This window comes from Ornithodoros turicata, chromosome 1, assembly GCF_037126465.1.
Source record: "Ornithodoros turicata isolate Travis chromosome 1, ASM3712646v1, whole genome shotgun sequence".
In the NCBI taxonomy this organism is placed as follows: Eukaryota; Metazoa; Arthropoda; class Arachnida; order Ixodida; family Argasidae; genus Ornithodoros; species Ornithodoros turicata.
The window spans coordinates 26,035,245-26,056,638 of NC_088201.1; the positions used below are offsets into that span (position 1 = coordinate 26,035,245).

The 21,394-nt window shown below is 48.5% G+C and overlaps 2 protein-coding genes across 2 annotated transcripts in view; one reads left to right on the forward strand and one right to left on the reverse strand.

Moving 5' to 3' along the window:
• Window positions 1–21,394, reverse strand: part of LOC135377712 (zinc finger protein SNAI2-like) — a 33,678-nt gene that overhangs the window by 1,068 nt on the left and 11,216 nt on the right. The window contains exons 3-4 of the mRNA XM_064610325.1: window positions 722–954; window positions 284–619 (exon numbers count right to left, since the gene is read on the reverse strand). Coding sequence (XP_064466395.1) covers window positions 284–619; window positions 722–954 — 569 coding nt within the window. The remainder of the gene's footprint in view (window positions 1–283; window positions 620–721; window positions 955–21,394) is intronic.
• On the forward strand, window positions 16,897–21,215 carry LOC135377710 (uncharacterized). Its single transcript, XM_064610323.1, has 3 exons — window positions 16,897–17,103; window positions 17,163–20,675; window positions 20,740–21,215. Coding segments are annotated over exons 1-3 (3,534 nt in total). The 5' UTR covers window positions 16,897–17,102; the 3' UTR covers window positions 20,760–21,215.

The window sequence follows — 21,394 nt, forward strand, 5'->3', positions numbered from 1 at the left end:
GCTCCGCATCATGCATTGCTCAGGCAGTATGAAACTGAGATTCTATAAACTGGCTCGTGATCGATGCCGCATAATATACTGGAAAGGCAGAGTCCTGCCTGAGATCATTCGCAAGTCTATACCAGCGAGTACCATATCTCCCAGCCCCGCTCTTTCGAAGGGAAAAATTGAGGCGGGACGGAGTCTTACTACAAATTTAGCATTTGCATCTGAACTGACCATCTGACGCTCAATGTTTCTACGTGTGACGACACCCTGAAGTTACTTGCATGAGGTTACTTACTTGAAGCAGCCATGGCCTCGAGAAACACTTGCCGCAGAAAGGGCATTGGCAACCTTGTCCGTGAGTTCGGACGTGCATGCTGAACGCTGGCATCGACACGTACAACTTGTCACAGTGAGGACACTTGCGGGCCTTCTTGTCGGTTACGCTACGGTGTGTTTGCCTGTGTCTAGCCAGGTTGCTGGACGTGCTATATCTCTTGCCGCAGTCTGGACAGTTGTAGCTCTCGAGAGAACGTTTCTGATGATTGTGGCTTTGCTGCTGTTGCTCTGCTACTGCGCGTACTTGCTGGAGTACAGCTGCCAGAAGGCTGGTGCTGCTACTGGCTGAAGCCGCCTGCAAGGATAACTGTGAGTTAAACAGACTTTACGTTTCGGGCTCCTGCACAACCTGCCTGCGCTCGTGGTTGCTTTAGCCGAAGCAGCCAAGTGAACTTACCAACGTTTCACTCAGAAGTGCTTTTGCTGCTGAAGTGGTCCTGAGACTAAGGTCCTGAGCGAGATCAAAAGGGCTGTTTGTGTCGCGCGAAAGGTTGGCTGGAGACCCAGGACTGGAAGGTTTCCATTCCCGACTATTGTGACCTCCCGGGTCTTCAGTAGACATTGCTCCAGGGAACGCTCTGCCATCTAGTGGGCCTTCTGCGGTACTGACACTTAGCTCAGGACTTCCTTCTGAAACGAACCAGAAATATCGATGAGAGCTTGTAGTGTATAGATGATGTAAAACAAACAAACAAACATTCACTTTTATCACAACAAATCATTCGTGCATGTTTCGACGTGAATGTTCGCTTGACATCGCAACTGTTGTAATCAAACTTTAGCATTATGTGTATCGTTCCTTATCTTTACTTTCCAGGAACTGAGAGAGAGAGAGAGAGAGACGGCAGGGGAACGATATTGTATCAGGTGAACGCACGCCACGCGACACATCTTCCACTCGACGAAGTGGAACCTTATCAGAACCTCTAACATCGTGGCACCACTCGCTTCATAGGCACTTGTGCAAGGTACACTACATGTCCAGAAGGCTGCTCTGGGCTCGTGAATTATGGTCTGTGCAAGAAGGACTTGAAGAAGACCCCAAAGGTGGCGCGACCGCTGTTGTCTTTAAGGCCACGACATTGCGTCGCCTTCAGATTCGTTACAGCTGCTGGCACGTGGTACTTATCTGGAACGCGGGCTCTTTGAACTTTGTGCCCTTGGCGTCTCGCGAGAGACTTGCATTAAGTGGTTTAAATATTTCCTGCATGGAATAGATTTACCGTAGTTCGTGCTTTAAAAAAAGAAAAACAAAGAAAAGGCAGGACTGCAATGATTCGTCTTCGGCGAAGCTATATGCTGACCTGACAAAAGCTAAAAGTGCCAAACAGCTATTTAAACATCCCAGAACGATACGAAGTCATGCCCTCCTTCCTCGTGGGTTGTCGTCAGCTTTGCCTCGTTTAATCGAGCTATAATGTTCAAACGGGAGAAAAGCTTTTCAGACGTATATAGCGCGTAATTAGAGAGGGAGGGAGAAATGTCGCGTTTATGTCTTAGATATTAGGTAAATGGGATCTTACCTAATAGACACTTGTCGGTAAAAATTACAAGTATCGCTACTGCGAATTAATAGGTCTGCTTGAGCGACGGTTGGCGAGCGACGGTCAAAGGGAGGCGACTTGTAACTAAGTCAATGTGCTTTTTATCTTATACAAAAAAAGAAGAAACAGAAGCACTGCAAAGTGCAAGCCACATTAATCGTCGTTGCCCTTTTTGTGAACTGCCGCTCTTGAAACTCTGCAAGTAGCTGTTGTGGGGCTTAGGATCTGTGTTTACCCCTCTATACATTTGATTAACCATTGTACTTACGCTACAGTACAGAATAAACTGGCTCATTTCAAAATATTCTATTTATTTATTTTAATTTATTCCGTGTTAGCGCCGCGAAGCAACTGTGGCTATGGGCTGTGTACAGATGTAGAAAGATGAAGAGAGGACAGCAGGAAGGAGTAGGGGACAGCGGGGTTAGTATGCGTCCTGGGCCGACTTTAGGGGGAACTGTGCCGACATTCGATCGCCTGGATAGTCTTCGGAAAACCTAGGGAAAACCTCAGAAAGCACAGCCGGTGGTAGGATTCGAACCCACCACCTACCAGTCTTCAGCACGACCTTGGCTACCACCAAGGATCGAGTAACCACATACTTTTTGTACTTGAAATCGTCTGCGGCGATTGGTTGAAGCGGGTTCACGTAGGAAAGGTGGAAGAGGAAGTTAAAGACTTTCCTTTGGGCATGTTGGCACATATCAACTTCCTTGGTAGCGCTAAAATATACGGACGAACACAAGAAGACGATCATGTACATGTACACAGGCGCTCCTTTCGGTCCAGTGGACGTCTCATGTAGTATAAACTGACATATACCTGTCCAGAAGTGTACAGTATTTAGATGTTTATTTCAAATTATCTGCAAGATGCCTAACAAATATATTTATGCTTATGTGTGTTGCGACTTTTAATAAAGTGTCTCAAAGTCACGCTCGAATATGGTGGCGTGGTCATCGATGTACAAGTGTACTTTTTTTAGGCGCAATACAGATTACTTGCAAATGTAATTAGGTTACAGTAACAATTACATAATATCGATAATAATCTTGGAAGTAATTAATTACCGAAAATGTAATTACAGTACTTGTGTTACATGTAATTAATTAGTTTACACGTCAGAAAAGAGCTCCTCAATCGGCCACACTATATTAGTAACCTAGCACTGCAGTACATCCTTTTGGAAGGGTGTACTCTTGTCTGAGGGTGTTGATGTGCACCTAAAACGGAATCCGAGCAACCACGAATTACACCCTAAAAGGTGTTAAACATTGGACAGTATACTCTTTCGGGAGGGTGTATACTCTTGTCTGTGTACTCTTGTTGATATACACCGAAAAAGGAGTCAGTTAGGGTATACCGCTGAATTACACCCAAAAAGATGTTTAATATTTAACAGCGATAGTGCAACATGGGAAGCATTGAAAGTTGAAGATGGGAAGTATACTTTTCATCATGGGGAGTATTGACATTTATTGAAAAAGCATCACAACGATGGCTCGCTCGTGCGAAAATGTACTTTCTATTTGTGCTGCTCAGTGCTCGCGGTCGTTAAAAAAAATGCAGCATTTTGTACTTTGTTCTTCTGGAGACAGTCTTCCCGTTATCATAGGAGTCGCGCTTGATTTACAGCGAGAAAATTGATCCTGTATTTTGCTGGGCGGGTGGAAAAGCCAATGGCCGAAGCGTTTTCGATGGGCATAGTTTTTCTTTCTTTTACTGCATCCCGTTTTAGAAGCAGACGACAACACGAACCTGGCTCGGGGCCAAGACCACCGGGAGCATCGCAGCAGTGGTGGTTGAAGTCGTCTGGTTTACTCAAAGTGGGGTTGCCTGATCGGGTCGCTGTGATGAATGAGAGGTCTGCGATGAAACCTTACTATAGCTAAGGGAGAAGAATGAGTAAGACCAACGGAGCGTCTCCGTAACTGAGCCCCATGACCGCTGAGCGATGGCATGCTGCGTATAGTGGGTCGTCTTGCAATAATGAGGTCGCCTTGCTCGCACAAACCTCGTCATGGGGAACTATACAGTGCCGGGACCCTTCCCTCAACACTCGCTTTAATTTAGCTGCCCAAGCAGCACAACATCTTGGTCCAATATTCGGCCAAGATGTTGTGCTGCTTGGGATGAACTTCAACTATGCACACTCGCTTCAATTGCACTCGCTGATAGTAGCATTTTATATTTCCAAAATAGGACATTTGGTTTAAATTTAACGCAGTCACTGTCAATATACAGTCAGCACAAATGGAGGCTACGTTCGCATCATGCACGGACTAGCCATTATCGTGTTGCTCTTCAGATTACGCCTGTTGAAGCAAATTGATCAAAGAAAATGTTGAACGCGGTACGCGCAAGTGTGTTCGCAAAATTCGGTTCTCGACATCTCCCACTTATAGTTTAGTATCCGTAGTAACATTCGCATTATTATAGAACGCATAATTTTCAAATTTCTAAGTTTCGTTCTCTTGGTGGAGGGTCTTCAATTAAACTGCGATGCCTTTTACGCGACTTTAGGGTTCTGAAAATTGAATGTTTGAAAGTAAACGGAGAAAGGCAATTGAAAAGAAAAAAATACATTGTCCCCAAAGCACCGTAATGGCTAGTGCGTAGAAGAGAAGCCACGAGTGCCGTTTTCTACGGTACGAAAGCAGGAGCAATGCCACTTTAAAAGTTCCACAACGTGAGAGAGAACAAAAAATAAATAAAAGAAACACCAAATAGCACCCCCCCCGCAAACTAGGGGGAAAAAAGAGGAAAACGAAGAAAAAATAACTAGCTTCCTGTTAAAGGCCACTTGCATCCGGAATACCCAACGTTTGTCGTGAAAAAAATCCCATCCCCTAGCTCCATGCTTGTCTGTGTTACATATCTGTCGCCTCAGAATCACGTGCATCACTAGCGGTACTGTGGCTATATGCGTATCTATATATATATACATATGTATATCTAAGGGCCAGAAGCGTATAGTCTAGAATTATGAAGAAGCAAAGACAATCGAAAAAGGCAATGCCATCCTTCCTCCGTACACCGCAACTCAAGCTACTTTTTTTTTCTGCGCCCAGACGAGGGTTGTCTCAGTGGTGAACTTCCGCTTGGTGCATGCAACATGTGGCCACTTCCGGTTTCGTCACTTTTTTTCTACACTCAGTTTCAAAGGTGGTCCTATCCGGTTTCACATTTGCGACGTGCAAGTGTTCTTGTCCGGTGAGCAAACGCGGGGAGATAAGGTAACGCCGGATGTCGCGTTCACCGGATGTGACGTCACACATAGGGGTGCTAGCCCTAGGAAACATGCTGCGAGGCTGAACTGGGGGAAGACGGGACTGTTTTAGCGCTACATCTGCCATGCCTGTAGTTCGTTAATGTACATCACATTTTATTTTATCAGAAAATGCATTACGATAATTCTTGACTATACGTCGCGAGACAACTGTAATGATGAGCGACGCCACAGTGGTGGTCGGTGTGCGGATTAATTTTGCCCACCTGTGGGTTTTGTAACGCGCGCCGAAATCTCGGTGTAAATAGCACGCTGTATTTAACGTCCCTCTCGGAGGACAACGTACTTGAGCACCATGTATCATGCTAACAAGTTGCTGACGTGCTCGGCAGGGTTCGAATCCGGAAATATGGGAACTGAAAGTACAATAGCCATCTTGACGATTTTGCAATGTGTGCTCGAGCCTCGTGACACCAGTCTTATTCTGACATGCTAATTCAGGGTGAGCACGTGGAGAAAAATATCTGTGGAAGGGACTAAACTACACATTTAGTTAATAGCGAAAATATGATGTACCTGAATCATGCACGATGCAAAACTATTTTTAAAATTTCTGCCGATGTACATGCCTGCATGCACGAGAAGCGCTCAAAACAGAACCAGAAGTCAACCGACGCCCGCTTCTGATACAACCGAAACAGTCAGTGGCACCAAAGCTGATAGGAGGACAACAGCGTTACAAAGACCATCCCTATGAAGTGGACGCCGGGTATTCAGGTCCACTGCCTACACAAGATCGTCTCCATAGTGCTCTGTGTAGTTACAAAGGAAACATGATGAATGGGCTGTCTTTCCCTCTGACGGATTGTTTTGCTAGCAGATACGACCCCGTGTTTATGTTAGCAGACGATAGCTGACCTCGCCGTCGTCTGATAACTTTTGATGTTTATTCTCGCATAGTGCACGGTTATTTTGTATTTTGTCTGTCCTGTCTACAGCCGTTCTCGCCGTAGACATGTGGGACGATCTGTGTAGACTGCGGCGGTCAGACCTTAAGAAAATAACTATGATATCGACGGAAATGACTAAATCTTTACTAAACAGCTAATCTTTGATAGTGTTCTTTTTCTTTTTTCAAGCTCCAAATTTACGGTGTGACGAACTGGAGCAGACGGTCGATGAGAAAGTTGTCCTATCCGACAGATGGAAGTATATACCAGAACGTGCCACGACGTCCTGGAATGCGTTTCTCTGTCATCACACGAAGTCCAGCTATATTCGCTGCGGGACCGAAGCAATGGAGTTTAATGGAGGTGGAATGCGGAAAAGAAGCTGTCATTCTGCTCCAGTTTAGGCCAACCTCGCATCAGTTCTCTGAAGGTGTCCCGATTGAGAGAAAGCATGAGAAATTTTCCCGCTATGCGCATTTGTATGCTCAAGCTTGAAAAGCACGGGTTAACCCTCACAATACGGATTTACATATTCGCCAATAAAGTTGCACTGCCACTACATCATCACTTATTTGTTGTTGTTGTCGGACTGAGAGCACTACACATTTTCTACACGCGCACGCGTGAGGGGTTCCCCGGGATACAGCACGACATTTGCAAAACAAAAGTGAATGAAAAGGTATGCTTAGGAGTTCAATAGTAACTTTGAGGACGCATAAAACCACATAAAGGTTGCCTGGGGGGGGGGGGGGGGGTCTTCTTTCGGTGTTTCGGTTTGTTTCGGTGTTTTTCGGTTAAAATCGAAAGCGCAGAACTCTAGTTATATGTGCCGAGAGTGTTTGTTGTACTCGTTGACCGCGTCATTACTACGCGCGAAACAAGGATGCAACTTGGGCGACTCATTAAATCTTTTCTATCCCTCTTTTCTGAAAAAAAATGTCTTACCCTCGTCCAACCTGCTACCCGTGTTGGTGTCAAAACTGACACCCACACCCGGCCTGCCACCCGCACAATATCGAAACCCGCACCCGCAGGAAAGTGCCGGTTATCCGCCCGCGGGTCACGCGGGACTACACTGACTACTCTGTCAGGCATGACTAAAGTACCGATCAAAATTTTCTTACTTTCCTCTATAGTTAACTATCCGTTAAAGGGGCACTAAATTTCTCATCGCAAAATGAAAAGTGCCGTTACCTTTATACCAACACGAAAGGAACGGCATTCGTTCGTTTTGTCGATCGTTCGTGATTTGTCCTCGAACGGAACAGTTAGTTTACACCTTCCCTCTTCTCTCCGTATCAAGAAGTGCGAAAATGCGGAGCGTCCTCTCATTGGTTTCCTTCCTGAAACGGCCTCCCGCGCTGAGTGGGCAAATCACTTGCGGAGACCAATAGAAGGCCGCTCCGTATGGCCGCCCTTCTTGAGAAGGAGAGAGGAGGGAAAGCTCGTTCGCGCATAAATCGCGAACGACGCAACTGATCAATCAATCCCGTTCTTTTTGTGTTGGTGTTAAAGTAACCGCATCTTTCATTACACGAGAAGAAATTTTTGCATTTTAGTGTCCCTTTAATGACCATAGTGCAGCTGGCAGCCGAAATGAAGTCCATTATTCGAGAATGACTTCCTAAGCCCCCGTCGAGAACAGATACCGAAACGAAGCCGTACGCATGAAAGATTCGCACCACCGCCATTTGGAAAGATCTCTGTCATGGTGGTCTTGCGTTGATTACGTCAGAGCACGGGGTCACCATCACAGGGCACGTAGAGAGACCGATGCGCGTCCCCTTCAGAGGCGGCTTTGTAGTAGCGCATTTGCCTGTCTCGTAATGTTTGTTGTCTCTACGTTCCGTTTTCTGAGGAAGAGGCCCGACTTTTTGCCTTCTTCCTCTTTTTCTTTTTATTCTGCGGAAACGAAATCAGTGGGTGCAGGACCTTTCTTTGCTATTCCTTCGTTTCTTTCTTTTTTTTTGGGGGGGGGGGGTGGTGGAATGGAGGGATGTGAAAAGTAAGATCAGGAAGGGTGAGTTTGTTAACGGAAACGGTGTTTATTTGGCTTACGGCCGTAAGTGCAGGATGAACGAAAGTTTGTACGTAGCAGGCAGACGGCAGTTGGATTCTGTTGAGCTGGTGGATTTCTTTTTCTTTCTCTTTTGTTTTTTTGTTTTTTTTTGCGGGAGGGAGAGTCATCCAACTTCGTCATTTGGTTATGTCGTTTAAGCCACTCCAGTACTACTACGAGAAAAAGTCGGTTGTTGAACCAAAACATGTTCCGAAAAATAGGCTAGCATCTTTGAACATTGCGCTAAACGCGTTTACATCATGCGATATCTTCTACCATGTTGAACTCCATCCCTTTAACTCGTTCATCTGTGTATCTTCTGTGTGTAAGCGTCTGGGGTAGCCAGTTCGACTTCGTTGCAACTAACATCCCCCTTTTTTTTACAGCGACAGCTGTTAAGGGCTCAATTTCGTCAAGATCCTGTCCCGTACGTCGCATCGCCGAAAACCCTTCTCTCTCTTGGCGCGAGGTGAAGCGAAGAAACGAGGAAAAGACGCGCGTTGCGGATTGGTCGTTTCGGAGAGTCACGTTGGCTATGACGTTAGTAGTATAGATATAGACTGTATAATTTTCGAGCGGCATAAGAACCGAGCGGCATAAGAACCGAGCGGCATAAGAACCGAGCGGCACAAGAACCGAGCGCTATAACGGGCTCTTTTTTCTAATCCAAGATGGCCGATTCTAAGCCAACACAATCCAGTTCTAAGCCAACACAAGCCAAATCCAAAGCCATCTGATTGGCCACCATTAGCTCCGCCCACTTCACACGTTGATTGGCCCATGCTAAGCCTACTGATCTTTGATTGGTTGACCGTAGCTCCTTCATGCTAATTAATTGGCTCCGCCCCCACTTCACACGCTGATTGGCTCATGCTAAGCCTTGACTGAGCATTGGTTGGTTTACCGTAGCTCCACCCCTTCATGCTAATTACTTGGCTCCGCGCGCGCGCGCGTTGATTGGCCACCGCTACTGATCGCGCACGCGTTGATTGGTTCACCATAGCTCCGCCCCCGCCCGTTTATGTTCATTACTTGACTCCACCCCAGCGGGCTTCACGCTGATTGGCCGGCGCGACCGCTGATTGGTCCAGGCGCGGCTGCAGCGACCCCACTGCGGCCCTATCTCAGATGTCCAAACTTACCCATCTGATTGGTCCATTCTAAGCCACTCTCCCAGCCCCCCCATCGGATTGGCCGCCGCCACTGCCTTCACCGGCACCCACCCGTTGCGGCCCTATCTCAGATGTTCAAACTTATACCGATTGGCCCGCCACCAGACGGTGCGCGGCGGCGGCGGCGGCGGCTTCAGATGGTTCTAACCCAATGTCTCTATCTCATACAACCAAACTTACCTCGTGCCACCAGATGGCGCGACTCAGGTGCATCAACTCCACGCGGTTCCGCTTCGAGGCGTCACACGAGCGAGAGAACTTCGTCGAGATGTGCTGCCACATATTGCGCTCCCGTATCACCGCAAGCAAGTTGCGGGAAATCATACGCGAAATCTTGGACGAGTACCTGTCGGCTTACAGGGAGCAATCACTGCGCGAGCTTCAGGAACTATGTCAGGAAGAAATAAGAGTCCTGGAGACGATCATCAATCGCTCTAGGAGCTATGGATGAAAATAAAGATGCATCACACCTCGGTACACAGTCTGCTCGAGTTATTCCACGATGCGCATGCAGTTCCAGCACCCTGCTCGAATTCTCATCTCCGGCGCGTCCATGTGTGGGAAGACGGTGCTCACGCAGAATATAATGAGACATCCCGAATTATTTAGCATTCCACCGCAGAAGATACTCTACGTACGAAAGTATGCAGCCGGCTGGGAAAAGGATTTCGACGGTGTGGAGTTTATGGACAGGATACCCGCAGATTGGGATGAGCGATATCCCACTCTCATAGTTATTGACGATCAAATCACGGAAAAGGGGGTTCTATCGGAGGTAGAGTCGCTGTTTGTACGTGGTAGCCACCATAAGAATGCGTCCGTGATCCTGATCACACAAGCCTTGTTCTATCACAATGCCGCTTTTCGAACGATATCGCTGAACGCCAGTTATATCGTATTGTTCCGGAACGCGCGGTCCGTACAACAGATCGAAACCTTCGGACGTCAGGTATTCGGGAAACAGGGGCTCTCCTATTTTCTCGACGCATATAACCAGGCGACGGAGAAGGCGCACGGTTATTTAGTTGTGGATCTGCACGCGCAAACACCTCCCTCTCGTAGCCTGCGAACGGGTATTTTACCGCACGACCGGCAGTTCCTGTTTACGCCCGCGAAATGACGGCCGATCTTAGAAGACATCTCACGCTCCTCAAAGTATTGGCCGCCAGCAAACCGACGCACCGCGCAGAGTTACTTAAAGAGCTCAGCTGCGACGACATTCGAATCCTTTCGGAAATCTGTCTGAACATTCTACGCGGAAATATCCCACTTTCGACGGAACTTCATAAAAACCTGAAGAAACACAAAAAAATCCTCCGCTTCCTCGCCTACAAGTCACTTCATAAGTGCCCCCGGCAGTTGAAGAAATATATTAGGGGACAACGAGGTGGTCTCATTCCCATACTTCCACTGCTCCTCTCAGGGCTATCAAGTCTCGTGGCGGGAGTCGCCGGGCGAGCGATATCCAAAGCCATCGGTCATGGCTCATAGAATAGAAATAGGTGAAGTTCTGAAATCTAACGATTCGGACGATGTAAAAGTGGGCAAAATACTGGAAGCCCTCTATTACTTGCTGAAGCGAGCTCACTATCATCCTCCTCCTCCTCCTCCTCCTCCTCCTCTGGAACCTGTCCATTCGGAGCCCGAACCGGAACCCAATCCATTCGATTTTAATCTTCTACCCTCAGGCGTTGATAAAGCACGCGCGAAATCTGTGCTAAAAGAATTGAAGAAAGTTTTCACCTGGCAGGCGGATAATGTGCTAGTATATAGAGGGAAGCGAATCAATCGCTCAAACATTGTGGCTCTCGTGAGCTACTTAGCACGTCGTAGCGCGCTCATCAAGAAACCCAGCTGGTACAAAAAAGTATCGAAAATTATAAGCGCTCTGAAAATACACCGCATTGCTCGCTGGAGCAAATATGGGGCCCTATAGAAAGATCAAGGAGAAAGGGTTAGGTGGAGTGGATCGGTACCGACGTTATCACAAGCTCACGCGCGCAGAAGCCGTGGAACAGCTGAAAAAAGAAGATGCTTACACCCTTCACAAGCCAGTGAAGAAAAAATTTAAGCGGCGCTCCATCATCGCAACTCACGTGCGGGATTTATATCAGGCAGACCTTCTGGATATGCGCAAATATCAGAAATTTAACAAGGGCTTCAGGTACATCCTAACGGTCATAGATACGCTATCGAGGTACCTGTACATGGTCCCCATTCGCACAAAGCGCCCGCAAGACGTAAAGAAAGCCTTCCAACGAGTTTTCCGTCACGGAATTCCGAAGAATTTGCTCACGGATCGCGGGAGCGAATTTTGGGGTTCCCCAGTTCGTCAGTACTTTCAGTCGCTGCTAAATCACTATAGCACACAAAGCGGAATGAAAGCGGCCTCCTGTGAACGCGTGCAGAGAACAATTAGGGAAAGAATAGCCAGGCATTTCACTAGTACGGGGAAGTTTAATTATATCAACGCGCTGCCGAAGATAGTGGCCGACTATAACGACTCGGTACACTCTGTCACGGGCGAAAAGCCGAAAAACGTGAACGCCGGAAATGAAGTAGCTCTGTTCAACAGATTGAATCGTAAGACGACCCCGCGCGAGAGCAAGTATAAATCAGGGGACCAGGTGCGGCTCGCGTTAGACCGCGGCGTGTTCGCCAAAGGCTACGATCAAAGGTGGACGGCCGAAGTGTTCGAGGTGTCGCGAACGAGAAAGACCGATCCGCCCGTAGTGTACGTGAAAGATTCGACGGGAAAAGAAATACTGGGATCATTCTACGAGCAGGAGCTGCAGCCAGTCCACCATCTTTCCTCGTACGATAAGCGACTCATATCCGCGGTGATTAGAAAGAAGAAAATTAACGGGGTATTGCACTACTTGGTTCGTTGGTTCGGATACGCCAAAGATCACGATTCTTGGGTGCCCGCCAACGATGTCAGAAAATGAATTTTACGTGTATCTGCTCTCGAACGCCAGCATGGACCTGTACCCGTCCAACACGCTGAATGACTTCACGATCGCGTTAGATAAGCCGCTACACCTGGATGATTCGTACGTCGTCGGTCTAGAGGGATTTTCCATTCCCAACAGCTTCCTGAACGTGAACCAAGCGCCTGATAACCTGATAACGCTATCAACGGAGAAGTGGCAAACAAAACAGCTCACGTTCGAAGACACGGACACGCTACTGAATAAAATATTCCCCGAATATGGGATAGAGTGGACTTACGAGGAAGATCACTACGTGTTTAAGCTACCGTCGCGCGTGCGCTCGGCGAAACTAATCGACAGACCGCTGCATCTCGCCTTTGGAATCGTCGACATCGATGGAGATCACCGGGAGGGCGGTAAAGTACGCGCCGTCCCAAACGTGTTACCGCTCGCGGAGGAAAGAGCCGTTATGATGCGAGTTCGCCGGGTGATAGTGATCAATAACGATCTAATTTTAGAACCCCGATCGCTCATTACCGACACATTCAACGAATTCTTCAGAGCGACGAACGATACAGAATCACGGGTGGAATACAAAGACAACACTTACTCGCTTTCTCTCCCGACGAATTTCAACTTGTCGACCGAGTTCCTGGACCTCATTCAGGTGAAGCACATCCACGTTGAAGGATCCCGAAAGCACATCACGTGTAATCCCATAGTGAAGACGTACCGCATCCACATAAACACTCGAGAGACGGAAAGTCGGCGCATTTCACTTCCACCGAATTACTACGAAACACCCGAAGCTCTCGTGAGCGCCATCCATGAGCGTCTGCAGCCGGAGGCTTCCCTCACGTACGATGCATGGGCGAGGAAGTGTTCGTTGAGCTTGCGGGAAAACGTGTCGCTTACATTATCCGATTACTTTGCGTACCTACTGGGTTTCGGCGCGAAAACCGTATTTACGGAAAACGATACGGGCGTCGACGAAGTGACCATAGATCTTCCCATTAACTGTATTATGATATACACGGATCTCGTCACGCCCTCCGTAGTGGGAAACGGGCGGCATCCGATACTGAAATTAATTCCATTCGTATACGATAGAACGAAAGAACAACTGAGTTTCAGCTTTCTACCCGTTCAGTATTTTAAGTTAGTGCAGCGCGAAATTTCCTCAATCACCGTCTCCATACGCGACGACACCGGTCGCAAGCTACCGCTACAAAATCGCGGTAGATCGACGTTGACGCTGCACTTTAAGCATGTACACTAAAGCGGTACCAATCTACGGATTTGGCGTTCCGACGGTATACAGGTCGCACCTGTACCAGAGGGGAGGCAATTTCTTTTCTCAGCTCGGGCGTTTCGCTATTCCACTCTTTAAACGCGTATCGCCCTACTTAAAAAAGACGGCTGTTGCGGCCGCTAAGCGCGTGGCCAAAAATCTGTCGGAGGGAGACTCTTTCCGAAGTGCGCTTAAAAGATCGGCGAAAGATACGGGCCGTGAAATTCTCCGCGACCTCGGAGGGGCTGGCGGGCGAAGAAAGAGGAGAAAACCGGACGTCTTCGACGGCATAAATCACGCTGGTTGCGCGGCCACAATTTAGTTGCGAGATGGACACGATTAACGTCGTACATCCCGACACTCCTCTGTTGGATAAGTCGGAAACACAGTTATTTTCCGTGCCGGGAACGCAGTGGCATATACTGAAGGGGGAATATGAGGTATTCTACCCGGTCGCTGACATATCCTCCGTCATAGAGTTCCAGCTTTCGAATTTGGGGCACCACTATCTCGATTTGAACTCCGCGTACATAGTGACGAAAGTCCGCATCGTACGTGACGATGGTTCGCTACCGGAAACACAGGCTGGCGATCGGACGACCTACGACGAGGTCTACCCCGTCAACGCGTTCGCCAGCTCGCTTTTCAAGAACGTAGCCGTCTTCTTGAATCAGACCATGATTACGAATAATGATTTGTATAGCTATAGAAGCTACTTGGATATTTTGCTTCACGCCAGCACCACGGAGCAAAATACCGTGCATAAAGCAGGTCTGTACACGCAAGAAGAAGCGCGTCAAACGGAAAACAACATTCGCGCTCGTGGACCGGCCGAACGATACAACCTCACACGCGGCGGCAAGACCATCGACCTGGTTTCCAAGATCAACTCGGACATTTTCCTGCAGCCTAAGCTACTCATATCGGGAGTGGAAATTAGGCTTGTTTTTTATCAAGGCTCCGACGCGTTCCGCATTATGAAGACCGATCAGGAGCAGCACGCGCATAAAGTGGAAATCATGAGTGCCACCTTGTACATAAAGAAAATCACCGTGTCTCCCAGCCTATTCCTCGGACACGAAACGGAATTGCAGAAGCGCAAGGCTCTCTACACACTGGCCGGAAGTGAATCGCGTATTCGTTCGCTACCAGTTGGCAACCTGGATGCATGCCTGGAAGATTTATTTCCTGAGAAGATACCGTCTAAGGTGGTGGTCGCATTCGTGCCCACCCTAGCCTACCAGGGAGCATTCAATCGGGACCCGTACCGATTCGTGAACTGCGACATTGAGTCGGCGACGCTCACCGTGAACGGGACGCAGCGAATAGACACGTTCGACTTCAGCAATAACCTGAACCACCGAAGCTACTTCAACCTCCTGGAGCAGCTGTGTGAGAAGCACGTCTCCTACGAATACGACCACTACGTTGGAAACAAGTTCCTACTGTACTACGACCTGGATCCGGATCAATCCTCCGTCCACCTGTCACCGATCAGGCGTGGAAACGTTCGTCTGCAGCTCAAGTTCCGACGTGCCTTAGCCGAACCCACAACCGTATTGATACTGTCCGAGAGTGTGCGAATTATGTCCATCGATAAGAACAGGAACGTCACACTGGATTAGCGATGTTCGAGCAAGATATCGAGAGACTCCTGAAGTACAACGACTACACTTCGGCACTCTTCCGCGGTGTATACGCTCGAGACGACCGTCTGCCCGCACTGGATAGACCGGGTATGATCGTGGTGAACACCGATCGGCGACAGCAAGCTGGGGAGCACTGGATTTTGTACGCGAAAATGAAGGATGACCTCATCTACTTTGATTCCTTCGGATTGCCGCCCATCGAACCCGAGCTGAAACGCCTCACCGTCGACGAATATAATGATGTCTGTATCCAAAGCCTGTATTCTCCAATGTGTGGTGTGTACTGTTGTATCGCGGCGACATTGTTGGCGAAAGGGAAATCACTGAAGAGCATTGTATCCCTGTTTTCCGATAATCTCGCCGCTAATGACCTAAAATCAATAAAGCTGCTAGAAAAGTTGTTTGTCGCTTAAAAACGCCTGGCGTCCTTTATTCTCTATAGCTCCCCACAAACTACACTTGCTTAGTCAATGAATACGCGCTATAGCTCCCTATCATATCATTCTATCAATAGAGCTTCCCATCATATCAGCCTATCTTCCTAATCCATCACAACAACGCAACATTTAAAATCAGAAATACATGTATTTTTATTTTTCCCGCTGATTACATATGGGACGCGGACTTTCGTCGCGGTCACTTCTTCTTCGCGTGAGTAAAGATGATGTCGGGCGATGCGGCTCTTTTACCATCCCCGAATCTCTCCTTCTTCTCTAGTTTCAGATCTGGTAATTCTCGCATTTCTTGCAAATCTTCATCCGTGAGTCGCCTAAAACGACTGGGTAGCTACACCTTCACGCGTTTATCGTTGTTCATCAGGAGTTCCACGTACACGGACTCCCCATAGATAGTGTCCACTTTGCGTAAGTCCAACACGTCGAGCTTTTCGTTGTTTGGAACAATGCTCATTTTCTGAATGTCTCCATCACCGGGTTTCTTTAGTTTATCCAGCTTCTCGACAATAGATGACATATCTCTCAGTGCAAGTTTCTACGCACGCCAAATGAACTGAAAATGAGGACGACTATTACCTAACTTTCCTCATCTTGAAGACAATAGTGAAACATACCTTTCTCGTTGTGCGCTTCACGAGGAGTCGACCGACGGCTTCACAGACCTCAAATGAGTTGTATATATCGCGACTTTTATATAAAGCACCTCCGGAGGAGCGCAAGGGTGGTGCGATTCTGTTTACACAATCACACGGGAACAGCATGTGATATATGATGCGCGCGCGAAGGACATTTGGAAACTGCATAAGCGAACCCTTTTGTTTTTGGCGCTTGTTTCGGCAATGAGTTGGTTGGCTCATAGGGATATTTTCCTTCAGATAGACTTGTCTCATCAAGCACAACAGTTTACTTTTGGTTTTAATACGCGTGGCCTCGGAAAACATGATTTACGTGGTGACCCAGTTTCTCGTTACATCACCTTGACGCAACATTTTTTTCACTAGGGCCCGCCACGATGGGTGGAAGTGCGTTTTTGATATTAAACAGATGGCACCGTCGTGTTGGGGCTTGTCTCAAGGTGACCCAATTTCTCGTTACATTACCTTGACGCAACTTCCCCGAGAATAAAACAAAGCTCACCGTTCTATAGTATAAACTCATTTTGACCATGAAGCGCATTTTGATATAAAACAGGCGACCCCAACGTGTTGGAACATGCAACCGACTCAAGGTGACCCAATTTCTCGGAGAAGACCTATTTACATTACCTTGACGCAACATTTTCTTCGACGGTGAATGCTCACCATTGCGGCCGCGCGCGCGCGTTCTGATATTAAACAGATGGCCCCCAACGCGGCCTCATCCTCGAGGTGCCACATGATTTACGACCGCGTGGAAACAAGCGAGCCCCGACGTGTTGGCGCATGTAGCGTGGATGCCGGTTTATAAGCCGCGCGATCGCCTCAGGGGGGGAACAGTCTGCTTTCACTCGCTTCACAAGTAAGTTATTCCCTCCTTTACTTGTTGCACGTTTCTTACTGATGCGCGTTTATTTTCAGTGCCTCGGTGTGTGTTCTGCTTTTTTGATCCTCACGATATCGAGGATGAATCGGACGACGACGACGATTCTCGGGACGGCGCACCTCCTACACTGTCTGCTCACGTGATGCGATCGCACCCCGACGTGGATACATCCTTCCTGCCCTTCTTCCAGACTGACGCCGCATTTAGAGGTATCGTCAAAAGATTCACGCTATTGGCATCTGTTCACGATCAGGGAGTAGAGGATTTACGACAATATTTAATGAGTCACTTTCACGATATGCTCGCCATATTGAGAGCGCAAAGAATACCCTTTAGGTTTTGCATTTGTTCCGATGTTTTAATGGTGAGGGAAACTCGGGGGGAGATAACCGCGCACATAGCCCACTTTATGGCGTTTGCTCGCGAAGTCCACAGCGACGGAGCCGTCGCGAATACCCTAATGGACGCGATTCAGGAGTCCACGGGACGCGTAGAAAATTATCAGCGGGAAGGGAGCGGGTTCGTGTCCACCGACGTCCAAAAGGTTCAAATATGCATTTCCGCGGTGAAAACTAAAAAATTCGGATGCAAAGGGGCACTTCCCGATCATTTGGCTAAACGCAGGAACGTGCTGACGAATATTCATTTACCGGCACATAAGGAGGGTGAGTGTTTTAAATACAATACGCTTGCCCTCCTGCACCCGCAGGAAAGTAATTCGTGGAAAAAATGTGAAAACTATGCCGCGGAGTACTGGTGGCCTAGTCGCTTCCCCGTTTCCTACTCTGATCTGGACGAATTCGAAGATAAAAACAAGATATCCGTGTACGTATACGAGTACGTCGATCAGGGAGTGCACGTGTCGCGATCCCCAAAACTCGAGTATGAAAAGAAAATTCACTTATTGGCTGTAGATGAACATTTTTTCGGAATCAAGTCTCTCGAGCGCTTACTGATGAGAGACAACAGGCGTTTCGTATGCGAGCGTTGCACGCGCTCTTTTAACAAGGAAGAGAGCATGGCGAAACATCGTCGCCTGTGCGCGGACGTAAACGAAATCATATTGGAATTTTGCGAACCGGGCAAAAACTTTGTAGAGTTTACTAAAATACAGTACAAGCAGCAGTACAACTACGTCGTCGCGTTGGACACGGAGAGCGTACTCGCGCCCAGTGGTGTTGGCATGCAGCGTCACGTCACCTCGAGCTTTTGTGCCGTGCTCGTACGCACCCACGACTCGAAGGTGATGCGCATCAGGACGCACCACGGTGAAGATTCTGCGAGGCAGTGCGTCAGAGCTTTGATGGAAATGCGGGACGAGATGATCGCCCTGAACGCCTGCCCCGCGGAAATGGTGCTGAATGATGAGCAACGAGCGCGGCACAGAGCTGCCACCCACTGCGCGTACTGCGGGCGGGAGTTCGCGCAAGATGTATCCCGTGTCCGGCACCACGACCATTCCAAGCGTTGTACCGCTGGCGAGACAAATTACATCGCAACGCTGTGCAACCCCTGTAACGTAGCGTGCACGACGCGGGAAAAACTGCCCATCATGGTGCACAATCTGGCCTACGATTTGGCCGGACTACTGCGGGAATTTCACCTTCTCGGGTGGAAGCGAGCTCCCTTCATCGTGGCCAGTTCCATGGAAAAAATCCGATCGTTCGAAATTGGCACCTTCCTATTCAGAGATACCATGCAGTACCTAAATTCGTCGCTGGGAGAGCTCGTGGAAACCGTCAAATCCATGGGGGGCGCAGAGGCGTTCCAATGCCTGAAGCAGGTATTTGGAGACGACTACGAAATTTTGCTTCGTAAAGGTGTATTCCCGTACAGCCACGTTAGCTCGTTCGCGGTCTACGACGAATTGGCTCTGCCGGCAAAATCAGCCTTCCGAAACGATCTGACGGGGGAGGATATAAGCGACGAAGACTATCAGTACGCGCTGCACGTATTTGAACGTTTTGGATGCTCGAATCTGAGGGATTATAATGCATTGTACCTGAAAACGGATGCCCTGTTACATGCTGACGTAATGCAGCACTTCCGGCGCCTGTGCTACGACGCGCGCGGATTGGAATTGCTTCATTGTGTTTCGCTGGCATCCTATTCGTGGCAATGCGCTCTAAATTACACGCGGGCAAAATTGGAGCTGATCATCGCCGAGGACATGTACCGGACCATCGAATCGGGTGTTAGAGGTGGACTCTGTCAGGCGAGCAGGCGTCATTTACGGGCTAACAACCCGCTGTGCAGTGGCTACGATCCCGATAAAGAGGAGGTGTACATATCGTACATAGATTGCAACAATCTTTACGGATTCAGTATGATAAAGCACCTCCCAGTCGGCGATTTCGAATGGGTCGAGGATTTTAGCTCCGTGGATTTTATGCGTCATCCCACAGATTCGGACGTGGGATACGTGTACGTGTGCGATTTGGAGTATCCAAAATCTATCCACGCGCTGACGCGGTACTTCCCCCTGGCTCCCGAGAAGGCTGTCGTTCCGAAGGAATGGCTCTCACCATTCCAGCGAGGGCTCCTCGAAGAGTTAATGTATCAGCCGGCGAACAGCAAAAAGCTGCTGCTCACGTGCAAGGACAAGGTCGAGTACGTCGTTCATTACGCGCTGCTCGCGCTCTATTGTAGATTGGGCATGCGGGTGACGAAAATTCACAGAATTCTAAAATTTCGTCAGGCACCATTCCTGCGTCCCTACATTGAGGACAATGTTGCCAGACGCGTCGCATCGAGCACGACGTTCGAGAAAAATTTCTATAAAATCTCAAATAATGCGGTCTTCGGGCGTACGTTGCTAAATAAATTTAATATGCGAGACATTCGAGTAGCCTTCGATGAGGAGACGGCGAGTCGCCTCGGGAGTCGGGCGGAATGCGCGCGAATGGAAATTTTGTCCCCCGATTGTGTCATGTACGAAATGCGCAAGAGAAAAGTGCGATGCGATTTCCCCCTGCAGATTGGCTTCACGATTTTAGAACTGAGTAAGTTAACCATGTACTCGTTCTATTATGAAACCCTGCTGAGCAAGCTCACTTGTCCGGTGATTACCTGCTACTTTGACACGGATTCTCTGATCCTCGGCCTATTCTGCAAGGACTACGAAGATCAGTTACGCGCGATCGCCGACGACCATTTAGACTTGTCTTCCTTCGATCGTGATCATCCACTGTACAGCGAGAGGAATCGCGGTAGACTTGGCGCGTTCAAAAGTGAAACGGGTAGCGTACCCATCGAGGAAGTAATATGCCTGAAAGCCAAAATGTATTCCATCAAATTAGCCGGGGGAAAACAAATTGCAAGAGCTAAAGGGGTCAAAAAGAACATTGTGCGCAAACACCTCCTCCATGACACGTACCGCGATACCCTATTCAAGCACGCCAGCGTATCGCACGAACAGGTGTCAATAGTGGGAAAGAAACAGTGCATGTACACCATCCGAAACGTGAAAAGAAGTCTGATGGCGTACGACGACAAACGGTACCTCTACAATAACGTGGACTCCTACCCGTACGGAAGCTGCGAATATGGTAAGCTCGAGTGGATGACGTAGATAGCGGGATTTCACACGGCATTCTTTCCTCCGTCGCACAGATAATGCAGAGGATGAGTAGGAGTAGCGTCATTTGACCTGCGTCACTGGAAGGATGTGGTACCTCGTTCTCTTCTCGCTCGTCTCGTGCGCACTGGCGCTGGACGCCGGCAACTGCACTGCGAGCATCAAGCTGGAGAAGGATAAGCACACGTACGCGCACGAATGCCCCGGCGACATCTTGGCCATCAGAGAGTGGCACGTGGTACCTATGCGGTCCGGCATTAACCTGGACAGGAACGCTACTGGATCGTTGCGTACGTGCCTTCACTCGCTGGACGTGAGCGACAGCTACGAAGATATCCAGTGCACGCGGAAGTGCCAACTCACGGAGGACGAAATTTTTCTCAGCCGCTGTCCCGGAGACGTCTACATGATCCGTCACTTCCGTGGAACCATGCCCAGCATCAAGGGAATCAACCTCTCCAAAACTGCCATGCTTTTCCTCAAACATGTACTCAATAAACGTTGAAAGGTATTTTTTTCCCTGTCTGTTCGATCTCATAGAGCTATCTGAGATAGGTTTTAGTTGAAAGGTATTTTTTTCCCTGTCTGTTCGATCTCATAGAGCTATCTGAGATAGGTTAGAACCATCTGAAGCCGCCGCCGCCGCCGCCGCGCGCCGTCTGGTGGCGAGCCAATCGGTATAAGTTTGAA

Coding starts and splice junctions, on each gene's coding strand:
- LOC135377710 (XM_064610323.1), top strand. Junction 20,676..20,739: donor GTACGGAAGCTGCGAATATG/GTAAGCTCGAGT, acceptor TCCGTCGCACAG/ATAATGCAGAGGATGAGTAG.